Source organism: Loxodonta africana, chromosome 22 (genome assembly GCF_030014295.1).
Source record: "Loxodonta africana isolate mLoxAfr1 chromosome 22, mLoxAfr1.hap2, whole genome shotgun sequence".
Classification (NCBI taxonomy): Eukaryota; Metazoa; Chordata; class Mammalia; order Proboscidea; family Elephantidae; genus Loxodonta; species Loxodonta africana.
Genome location: NC_087363.1, coordinates 40,739,380 through 40,751,401, shown reverse-complemented (window position 1 = coordinate 40,751,401; position 12,022 = coordinate 40,739,380). Strand labels below are relative to the sequence as shown.

Genomic DNA, 12,022 nt, shown 5'->3' with positions numbered 1-12,022 from the left:
AGTTAGGTGTTCATCTCATTGCTGCTCCATTGAAGCATTTGTTTTTCTCCCAGTTCTCCTACACACCCCACTCCCAGTTGCTTTTAAGATTTTCTCCTTGTCTTTGGTTTTCAGAAGTTTGACTATAATATGCCAACTTCTGTATTTATCCTGATTGTGTTTTCTGGTGCTACTTGAATCCATGACTTAAATGTTTTTCATCTGTTGTATAAAATTTTCAGTGATTATCTCTTAAAATTTTGCTTCTGCCCCATTCCCTCCTGGTCCTTCCCTTTTGAGACTCCGATTGCATGTCAGTTAGAATAAATCTGTGTCTTTCATGCTCTTCTCTATATTTTCCATCCTTGCTTCAGTCTAGCTATTTGCTTTTGACCGATCTTCAAGTTTATTTATTCTCTCTTCTGTGTGCAATATATGCTAAAACCATCCATTGAGTTCTTAATTTCATTATTGTGTATTTCAGTTCTAGAATTTCCGTTCGATCTTATTTTACGTCTTCCTGTTCTCTGCTGAAATTGAGATTTTGGTCATTTTGATTCCTTGAAAATATTTAATGGTTTTTTTCTTTTAAGTCCTTATCAGATATCTCCATTATTTAGATTCCTATGGATCTGCTTCTGTTATCTGTTATTTTTCTTGACTTTTGGTTGTGTATTGTCTCTTCATGTATCTTTTTTTTTAATATTTTATTATAGAAAACTCAAACATACAAAAGAAGACATATATACCATATATATGTATCTATTTTATATACACGTAAGTATATACATAAAAAAATTTTTTTTATGTGTGTATATATATATATTTAGAAATATATATGTATTTTAACTCCATCGTGCACACTGCCCAGCTTCAACAATTATCAATACACGGCCAATCTTCATTTATCTATCCTGTAACCCACGTTTTTTTTCTCCTCCCATTGGATCATTTTAAAGTGAGTCCAAAACATATTTCATTCATAAAATTGTATCTTTTTAGCATGTGTTTCTAAAAGAGTAAGTATTTTTTTCATCATAAAAACAAAGACAGTTCCTTCATAGCATCATATACATCCGGTTAGTACTCAATTTACCCAGTTCCTCAATTCTGCTTGGTTATTTTTTATTGATATCATGTATGAAGAATTACAGAGATAAAGTGAGTTACATTTGCTTCTAACGTACCGTGAGGTTAAGTGCACTAGCAATGCCAGGACGCTTTAACCCAATTATGTTTACTCTATTTCTGGTTCCCCCTTACTCCGAGGATATTGTTGTTGTTGTTGTTGTTAGGTGCTGTTGAGTTGGTTCCAACTCATAGCAACCCCTTGCACAACAGAATGAAACCCAAAGCCTGGCATATTTTACATGGTTCCTCCTTATTTGCAGACCTCCAACTCCAGTTATCCCCTCTTCCCTATATGGCTGTCAGTATCACTGTTGAGTTTTTGATCCTCATGACCACTGTTTTTGACAGTCGACAGTCATTTCATGGGGAAAAGCAATCCTTGCAAATTCCTTGTTTACTTTTTGAGCTTTTTTCCTCTTACAGATCTTGGCTCTGCAATTCTTCCCTACCTTGATAGCTTTCTGATGCTTTCAAACAAAGATTTTTATACTTTGTCCAGTGTTTCTGTTTATTCTCACCGGGGGAGGGGAGTTGGCCCTGACTACCTAGTCTACCATTACCACACTAATTTTTTAAATACTGTTTAATGTATTAAGCACTCATAATGTATTAGGCTTACATGTGAGAGTAAAGAAATGAATGGTCTGGTAGTTTTTGTTTTAACTTGACTTTGGGTCTTCTCATATTCTGTAACACACTGTATATATGTTATATTCCAGGTATAAAAATTAGCACAGTTGTGGTCTAGACACCTTATCTTCTCCAAGCAAGGAGAAGGTCTTACTTTATGACTTATAAACAATAGGATTAAACCCTATTAAGTTAAATAAAAATGAGACAAAAAATTAAATTAATTTTAAAAACAGAGTCAGTGTGGTTAGAAAGGAGGAAAGAAAAGAAAAGGAGAGAAAGGAAAGGAAAAGAAAAAGAAGAGTGATGAAACAATTTAAGATTCTCTCAATATCTGGCGAAAATCATGCTGTCAAATGTCGGATAGTCATGACAGATTGAAGTCACCAGATATTTACATAACACCTGAATGTGTGACAAACAGGGGTCCCTGGGTGCCACAAATGGTTAGGCACTTGGCTGCTATCCGAAAGTTGGCAGTTTGAGTCCACCCAGAGGTGCCTGGTGGTCTACTTCCCTAAAATTAGCCATTGGATGCCCTATGGAGAACAGTTCTACTCTAATGCACATGGGGTCACCATGAGTTGAAATCGACTCAAAGGCAAGTGGTTTGGTTTCTTTATATGACAAATACACTGATTTATTTCTTAAACACTTATGTAGTGCTTACTTGGTGCTAGATACTGTTCTAAGCACTTATAACTATTAACTCATTCAATCTGCAGAGCAAACTTATTAGCAAAGAGTTTATTATTAGTTCTGTTTTTTGATGGGGAAACTGTGAGAAAGGATAAGTAAGCTGCTGAAGCTCCCACACCTGGCAAGTGGTGGAGCAGCCAGGGTTTAGCCAGGCCAGATTGGGTCTGTGTGTAATCACCATGCTATGTTGATTGTTATAGAGGCAGGGGAGAATCAATTTTTTTTAAGATTTATTTTTCCTAATTCTCAGAAGTTCTATATGCAAATTGACATCAACATTCCATTTATTGTGTTACTCAGAGCTTTTCTACGCAGTTGAAAAGATGGCCTCTGTACATTTTGGTAGCATATGTAGCTAATATAAACACTCTGGAGTTAAATGAAAATAGCAGCTTTTTTTGTCTTACTCTTTGTCATCCCTCTTAGCTCTCCCTGCCGTTTAAGTTTATTGCACCCTCCTGAAAGGAAGTATTTGGGATGAAATCTTGAGAGCTGAATCTATGGTTCCTCGGCACTGAGCCCTCTGTTTGCCACATTTGCCCTGGTCATAGGTTAAAACGAGGCTCTGGGTGGCATCTCCTGTGTATCATAAATAAACTTCACACCATTGTTCAGGAAGGAGTGAGTGAGCTCTCCTGCTCAAGTCATCCCTCACTCTTATTTCTCTTTCCTCCATTTTGGTGGCATTCATATCAGCTCAAGAAGTGAAGATTAAAACGTCTTCAATTTCAAAATATCAATACAAAATTATGCTATGGTGTTTTACAAGACTATCTCAGAGAAAGGGAATTAACATTTATTAACTTACCATGTGCAAAATATTATACTTGGTGATTTATCTAAGGCATTCTTAACCTATTCCTCACAACAACCTTATTTCTGTTTTATAGATGATGGACCTGAAGCACAGAGAAGTTAAGCAACTTGCCCATAGCCACAAACTCCAGTCTTTCTAACTCCAAAATTCATGCTTTTTTAAATTACTCTTCCTGCCTTCCCTCCCAAGGAAATAATTGTTTTGCTAGTTCATGCTGTCTAGCAAGGGGTATTTCAGTTATTCTTATAAATCTTACATGAACCTCCCCCAGATCATCCTCACATGTGTGAAGTGTGAACTTTTATTAAATGAGCAACTCTACCCAGCACAACTAGATGGTGCCCGGCCACAGCCGCCAACTGCTCTGACGGGGATCGCAGTAGAGGGTCCCAGACAGTGCTAGAGAAAAATGTAGGACAAAATTCAAACTCACAGAAAAAGACCAGACTTACTAGTCTGACAGAGACTGAAAAAACCCCCAGACACCCTTTTAATTCAGTACTGAAGTCACTCCTGAGGTTCAACCTATAGTCAGAGATTAGACAGGCCCCCCAAAAACAGTAAAACACATAGCTCAACCATGTATATAAGACTAAATGGCCGTACCAGCTCAGCGGCAAGGACAAGAAGGCAGGAGAGGACAGGAAAGCTGGACGAATGGAAATGGGGAACCCAAGGTCCAGAAGGAGAGAGTGTTGATGTGTTGCAGGGTTGGCAACCAATGCCACAAAACAATATGTGTATGAATTGTTTAACGAGAAACTAATTTGCTCTGTAAACCCTCATCTAAAGCACAGTTACAAAAAAATAAGAAAAAAAAAATGAGCAATTCTAATCAATTTCCTTTTCTCAGGGGCTACGCCATTGCCAGCAGCAGTGACGACCGCATGAATGAGCCTCCAACCTCTCTTGGGCTTGTGCCTCACCAGGTTAGTGACTTGAAAAATGAAATGACAATTCTGGACCTGATCCCACTGGTGCAAGGGGAAGTATTTCGGGTCACTTTTACCACCCCATCAGCTCCCCCAAAAAACCAAACCCACTCCTGTTGAGTCAATTCCAACTCATAGCGACCCCATAGCGTTTCCAAGGCTGTAAATCACTATGGAAGCAGACTGCCACATCTTTCTCCCGTGGCTCATCAACCCAGCCCACCTCATAAAAAAAAAAAAAAAACCCTAAACTTATCCTTCAGTTTTCCTGGATTTCTGGGAGAGCCTTATGACCACCTGGAAGAGATCCCATTCTGAGGGATGGTACAAGAAGAAATCATGAACAAGCAGCATTATCTAGAGTCTTTGATGTGTTTCGTATGTTGACTTTGTTGTTAGCTGTTAAAGAGCCATCCTCAACTCATGCTGACCCCTATACAATGGGATCGGACCATTATTATTCATAGGGTTTTCACTGGCTGATTTTCAGAAGTAGATCACCAGGCCTTTATTCCTAGTTCATCTTAGTCTGAACCCTCCACTGAAACCTGCTCAGTATCATAGCAAGATGCAGTCCTCCACTGACAGACTGGTGTGGGTAGCTGTGCATGAGATGAGGCGCACTGCCTGGGAATTGAACTCAGGTCTCCCACATGGAAGTCAAGAATTGTACTATTGAACCACCACTGTCCTCAGCATGTTGACTAGAGGCCTCATAATGAAGCAGAAAAAAAAAAAAAAAAAAAAAATCGGGCTTTAGAATCAGCAGACAATGGTTTAAACCCTAGCCTTGGAATTATTAGGACGGCCTTCCTTGACCAGGTTCCTTAACTTCTCTGAGCCTTTGTTTTCTTATGTATAAAGTGGAGGCAATAATAGCTACCTCACTTAGTAGTTGTAGAGATTAGAGATGACATATGGAAAGGGCTTAGCTGGAATCTCTACTCTAGCCCCCTCGCACTAAGCAGCACCTAATAGACCTTGTGTTAGGTCACTTCACCCTACCCTGAGCCTCAGTATCCATATTAGTAAAAACCAAAAAACCACACTAGTTTTTGTTGAGGTGATTCTGACTCATGGCGACCACATGTGTGCAGAGTAGAACTACTTTCTATAGGGTTTTCAAGCCTGACCTTTCAGAAGGATATTGCCAGACCTTACTTCCAAGGCACCTTAGCTGAGCGTTTAACTGTTTGTGTCACCCAGGGACTCCTCAATATTCGTGTAAACAGGTGCCTTACTTACCTTGTGTCCAGGAGTATGCCTGTGATGCAGCCCTGTATACCATAAAACACTGCACAAATGTGGCTTTCCCATTCTGCCTTATACCAGGTGGCAGTGGGGTGACATGAATGTGTTAGTCTTCTCTAGAGAAACAGTTCAAGTAGGACCCAACAGACACTGTAATGGCCGTCTATCCTAAGGAAGCTGACCTCCAGAGCTGACCTTTTTCACATGCATCCTTCTCTTCCCTCTGCCTTGAGATGTGCCCTCATCTCCATTTCAGATTTGAGCCTGAGAAGGGCTTTAATTACATTTTCAGTCATGGCCCCTGCCCTGGTTTCCTTCTTTAAGTCCTTTATGTTAAATTACCGCAGCTGTAGTTTTCTCTGTGCTGAGGCCAGAGGGCAAAACAGTCCCTTTATAGAAGGTGTCCGGTGTCAAAATGCATGTGCCTGTGTTTTTCGAGTACTATGGCAACTAATCCCTCTCCGTGTTCTTTATCCCCATTGAGCCTCCCAATTGTTTGTCATTCACCAGCTCTTCTAGTCCTTTCTCCTCATTTTCAAATGTCTGAAGGATTATTTTGGTTGTTGGCCATCTCTTCATCTGGCCTTTTCAAAGACTGAAGAATAACGCGGCCATATATGGGAAAAGACCCAGTGTGTGTGTGATTACTTGCTTACATTATTTCAAGTTTCAAGCCTTTATTTTTAGCTACACTCTAAAAAAGAAAGTGTGGAAAGAGCTTTAAAAATTAATCAGGGTTATGCGGTCCCCATTTATAGGCTTTTAAACCTTTTTTTTTTTTTTCCAAAGCAGAGTGAGTCCATTTATGCAACTGTGTTTTGATTAGGGGAAGATGGTTTCCACAAAAACACTGGGCTGTGTTGCAGTGCCCTGCTGCAGACTCAGCACTTCCCTCCTCCTCTTCCTGGCTCTCTGAGACAAATGATTTCCTGTTGGAGAGGAACTTGGTCAACTTCTCTGTGGGCTTTGTATATAAAGAATGGCCGGTGAAGTTCCCTGGGCTTATTTGTCTCAGTTCTCCGGGCTTATTTGTCTCAGTTCCCCAAAGGAGGGTGTTTATTAATTGGCCTTTGTGGAATGAGACGTCTTAGGAAAGTGATAGTCCTTGGACTGAGAGCCGCAAAGGCCCTGCTGGAGACTCCTTGGTAATTTGGAGAAACTTACCTATCTTAGCCCGTGCTTTCTGGGCCTGTGTTCTCCTCCATGTCAGCCCTGGGAGGCCTGAGGATTACTTCGTTTATCTCTCTCTTGGACCACAGGCTGAAGTTGGCCCATCTAGAGATTGGCCAAGTGCAGAAGAAGGCTTGATTAAGCCTTGGAATTCAGTGAAATTCAGCCTGGAAAAAAAAAAAAAAAACCTCTTATTTGAAAACCGTGAAAAACCATTTAAGGTGAGAAAATAGGCTTACTGGGATTTTTTTTTTTTTTTTTTTTAAATCTCTGACCCATTTGTACATGGAGCGGATTCTGTAAGCAGGCAGCAATAAGTACAAGCCACTTTCTGGTGGTGCAGTGGTTGAGTGCTTGGCTGCTAACCGAAAGGTTGGCAGCTCGAACCCACCAGCCACTCCTCAGGAGAAAGATGTAGCGGTCTGTTTCTGCAATGATTAAACCTGTTGCTGTTGAGTGGATTACAACTTCTGGAGACCCTATAGGACAGGGTAGAACTGCCCCATAGGGTTTCCAAGGCTATAAATCTTTATGGAAGCAGGTTGCCACATCTTTCTCCCATGGAGCAGCTGGTGGGCTGGAACCACTGACCTTTTGGTTAGCAGCCGAGCGCTTTAACCACTGTGCTACCAGGCCTACTTAAGAATTACTGTTGGGCAGTTGTACTCTGTCCTGTAAGGTTGCTTTGAGTTGGAATCGACCCCACAGCAAGGGATTTGGTTTGGTTACTTTCTGTCTATAAAGAGAATGATTTTAAAAAACAATTTTATCAATGTATAAAACACATATAGATAGCCACACAAATCACTAGGTGGACAACTTGATGAATTATCATGCAATGAACACACTCATGTGCCCCAGCACAAAAATCAAAATAAAATACTATCAGGCATCCCTGAAGCCCCTCTCAATCCTCTCCCAGTTATTATTGCCTCCTTCATATACAGATGTAAGCTATCTCTGGACTTTCAACACCATGGGAGGTTTTTGTCTGATTTTGAACATTCTGTAAGTGAAATCATGTAGAATAAACTCTTCGGGGGTCTGACTTCTTTGGTAGAGAGCACTTTTTCATTGTAGATCTTAGCAAAGTTACCTTTGCCTGACTGCTGGGGTGGGGCTGACTTCTGTGAGGCCAGGCCTTTTCTCTGGTTTGTTGGTGGAGGCACAGCCCAGGCTGGTGAGAGGTCCTGAATGTGACAGGAATTAGTGGTCTATGACCTGCTTGACATCCCTCAGAGAATGATAAAGACAAGGTGATGATACAACAGTATTGAACACCAAGGTCACTGAGATAGCAGTCCTGCTTCATTCTACTTGTGGATCCAGCAGTTTTCTTTTTTCTTTTCTATCATCTTTGGGAGAATGTGCTCTTGGTTCCAAAGTACTGATGGGTGTGTCTGCCCTTCCTAGCTAGGGGTTTGAACTTGCTGACAGTATGGTTCTCTCTGGCCCTTGGGTTACTTTCAGAAAAGTAGGACAAAGCCCGAACTAGGGCAGGACTCTGGGTGGGACCTGGCATGGGAGACCTGTAAGTGAGGCAGATGCTGAGGCAGAGCTGGGTTCTACAGCAATGAGCTGTCCGTGCCAGCTGTGCTCTGCCATCTTCAGGCCTTTAGCTTTTCATAAAATCACTTTATTGTGATCAGAAATGCTTATCTCAGTGTGCTCCTAGGATATGAACTGATTGACTGCTGAGTAGAGAGGTTAAGAAAACGAGCAACAACAGCGTATTTCCTGAGATGTAGGTCAGGAAAAAAAAAAATCTCCTTCCCGCTCCAGTTCTATACCCTTCAGGTTCATGACACTGGAAATGGCAGAAAAAAATGGGTACTCCAATGTTTTATCGTATCAGCTGTTGTGGTCTGTGATCTGTTCTTCCTCCTTCCTTCCATCCATCCATCCAGCCAACCATTCCTTGAACAGATCATTCCAAACAGTGACCCTGTGCAAGGCACTATTACTGAGGTTCAGAGAGGTTAAGTAACCAGCACAAGAGCACCTGGTATTTAGAATCAATTGCTTTTGGAGTCATCTAAGGTGGTAGATATAGCCCAAGCCATTTGGATACGACGCCATCTTGTTCTAGTGGGGAGGTCCCTAAACAGAAGGAGGGTCTGTGTACAACATCTGGTAGAGGCTGGGTTTCTTAGGTGAGGCCCTAGAAGAGAAAGAATTTCCTTTTCTTAGTACACAAAAGAGGGGATAAATTGTAGGCAATGTCAGAGTTCAAGAGCACTTCAGAGAGCAGCTCTTGTCCTAAGAGGACTTGGGCATAACTTTATCAGTTGAAGGATGTTCCTTGTGCCCCACAAGTTTTGCTCACCTGATGAGGGTGTCCTGTTTGGGAGGTCCCATGTGGAAGGCAGCCTGAGGCTTTGTGATCATACAGACCTGATTAGAAGCCCAGCGTGTCTTCTTAATTTCACATTCATCCATTCATTCCTCACCTCATTTTACAAAAGGATTTGAGGTAGCTCTTGCTACTTATCACTGTGTGACCTTGGGCAGGTTACCTAACATCTCTGAAGCTAACCTCACATTCCATATCTGTAAGATGGTGATAACAATATAATAAACTCCTAGAATTCATGTACAGATTAATTTACATATGCATTCACACAGTTTTGGGCACATAAGAGACACTTGTAAATGTTGGTTTTGTCTTTCATTTTCAGTTAAAATCAGGGCTTATCTAGTCTCCTAAAACTCTGGCAGCAATGAGTGAATAGGGGAGGGTTGGGAGGGTTAGCTCCATTCTGCAGTATTTTTCTAAGGGTGACGCTGGCTCATTTCCAGTGTAGTTCTCTGCCCCTTGGTGATTCTAGTTCTGTAATGAGAGGTGGGTCTGAGGTGATAGCGGAAGCTGTTATCTGAAACAAGGACCACTGTGGTGTGTGGAAGTTTTGCAATTGCTAAACTCTCCATTTGGGCATTGAATTTGATTGAGGCTTTTGTCAACATCCAAGATGGATCTGGAGTGTGGAGTTAGTTTTATTTATGCAGACTCCAAGCTCTAGAAATACTGCCAGGCCTGAGGGAAGTCGGCGTGAATTTACGGCAGCAGGTTCCAGTTGTGGCTGAGACTGTACCTTCTCAGGATGACCGTTTATTGCTGGGTGTTGGATCTTAGCTTCCCCTTGAGGTGAGAGTAGGCTTACACCACACACACAGGCTTAGCACCTGTCTTAGTCATCTAGTGCTTTAACACAGAGAAGTTTATTCTCTCACAGTCCAGTAGGCTAGAAGTCCAAATTCAGGGCTCTGGCTTCAGGAGAAAGTTTTCTCTCTCTGTAGGCCCTGGAGGAAGGTCTTTGTCATCAGTCTTCCTTTGGTCTGGGAGCATCTCAACACAGGAACCTCAGGTCCAAAGGACACGCTCTGCTCCCAGCCCTGCTTTCTTGGTGGTATGAGGTCCCCTTGGCTCTCTGCTCACTTCTCTCTTTTATTTCTCAGAAAAGCTTGGCTTAAGACACTAATCTTGTGGACCTCATCAACAAAACTGCCACTAATCCATCTTATTACATCATAGTGATAGGATTTACAACACATAGGGAAATCATATCAGAAATAAAATGGTAGACCATCATACAAGGGAATCATGACCTAGCCAAGTTGACAGATAGTTTGGGGGGACACAATTCAATCCATGACAGCACCCAAGCTGTTTTTTACTCAGCTCGAAGTATAAACGGAGCCCCCGTGGCACAGTGGTTAAGAGCTCGGCTGCTAACCAAAAGGTTGGTAGTTCAAATCTACCAGCCACTCCTTGGAAACCCTACAGGGCAGTTCTACTCTGTCCTATAGGTCACTGTGAGTCGGAATCGACTCGATGGCAACAGGTTTGGTTAGGTGTAAACACCAGCGGGGTGACCCAGAAGGGAAGGAGCCCTTCTCTCTTCCTGATCTAGTTCTTTTGTAGCCAACTGGGCATAATAGACTGAAGGTGATTTAATCCAGGTGTTGAGTTTTTGTTTGGGGGTGTTTTCTTTTTAAAGTCCCTGTAACCGTCTCCTTCTTTCCTCCTTTCTTTTGACCTCTTCCTTGCTTTTTAGCTTTCTTCCTCCGACACGTAATTCCCCCAGGCTTTGGAGCCAAAAGAACTGAAGTCAAATTCTTGGCTTTGGAACTTGTTAACTATGGAATCTCGGACAAGTTGTGTCACGTCTCTGAGCCTCAGTCTCCTTATCTGGAGAATGGAAGGAGGTTCTCCATCACACGGTGGTAAAAACCAGTTGCTGGGGAGTCAGCGCTGACTCATGGCAGCCCCACGTGCACAGAATAGCACTGCTCCGCAGGGTTTTCAAGGCTGTGACCTTTCACAAGCAGATGGCCAGACCTTTTGAGGTGCCTCCGGGTGGGTTCGAACTGTCAGCCTTTCGGTTAGTAGTTGAGCACTGAACCGTTTTTGCCACCCAGGGTCTCCCACAGGATGGTCGTGAGGCCAAAATGAGATGAAGAGTGTGAGAACCCCTTGACCCATGGATGGCACTCTGTAAATGCTGGTGAGCTCCTCCCTCCCTCGCACCCTCCCCTCGGCATACTCTCCCACATTCTTACCCCACCACCCTGCAGGCCATGGCTTCTAAGGCTAGGAGGGGGCAGCTGTTTCCATGGAAGGGAAAAGGAAGTGGAGTAAGTACTCAAGGGGAGGCATAGGAGAGGCAGAGAAGGTAGATGAGAAGGGTGCTGGGTAAGGTTGGGGAACTGAAAGAAGGCCAGGAAGTTAGGGGAGTACGGTGGGAGAGGAGGAGAGGCGGGCTGGAGTATCCAGACCATTTAAAGGTCTGCACCTTTATCCTGAGGCAGCAGGAAGCCATTGGGAGGTTTTAAGCTGAGGCTTGATAAGATTTGGCTGCTGCACGGAGAATAGATTGGAGGAGATGTGAGCAGATCTGGGTATGTAATTGGAGTTATCTGGGCTTAAATTTGAAGACACCCTAATTCAGGGGATCCCACACTGACACCAGAGTCACCAAGGGAATCATTTCAAAAGACACACTTCCTGAGCCCCCCTCCAGACCTCTAAGCACATTTGGCATTTGAAAGCATTGGGCATTTATAGGATTCCGTCTATAAAGGAAGTTTCTTGGTGGCATACTCTGAGACAAAGTGCAAAACTCCTCAAGGTAGCAGATCAAAGTCGCACTTTGAACTAAGCTTTGGCTACTTTGTGCTCCCAGCAACACCAATTCTGCTTTCCAAAGGGACCCTTGACACCTTGGCCCCAGCACACACTCCCAGCCCAAACAGGTGTTCCTGTCTGAGAGCCCTGGGATGCTAGTTAGACCTGCACAGATGTGCCTAATGAGTTCTGGCCACAACCCCACACCTTCCCACTGGGAACAGCCCCGTGACCATGACTGGAGGCCAAAAGGCCATGCTTTTTGCATCTTTTCTACTGCGTTTCTAC

General features: G+C 42.8%; 1 protein-coding gene across 19 annotated transcripts in view; it reads left to right on the top strand.

Moving 5' to 3' along the window:
- ATG7 (autophagy related 7) overlaps window positions 1–12,022 on the top strand; it is a 299,990-nt gene that overhangs the window by 87,917 nt on the left and 200,051 nt on the right. For 18 of the 19 annotated variants that reach the window (XR_002785715.2, XM_023547914.2, XM_023547908.2 and 15 more), the window contains one exon: window positions 4,110–4,185. Coding sequence is in view for 18 of the 19 variants with exons in the window: in XM_023547914.2 (XP_023403682.1) it covers window positions 4,110–4,185 (76 nt within the window). In the remaining variant the exon portion in view is untranslated. Of the gene's footprint in view, window positions 1–4,109; window positions 4,186–11,028; window positions 11,115–12,022 lie in introns of all 19 variants that reach the window. The other variant, XM_023547921.2, reaches the window with a different exon arrangement.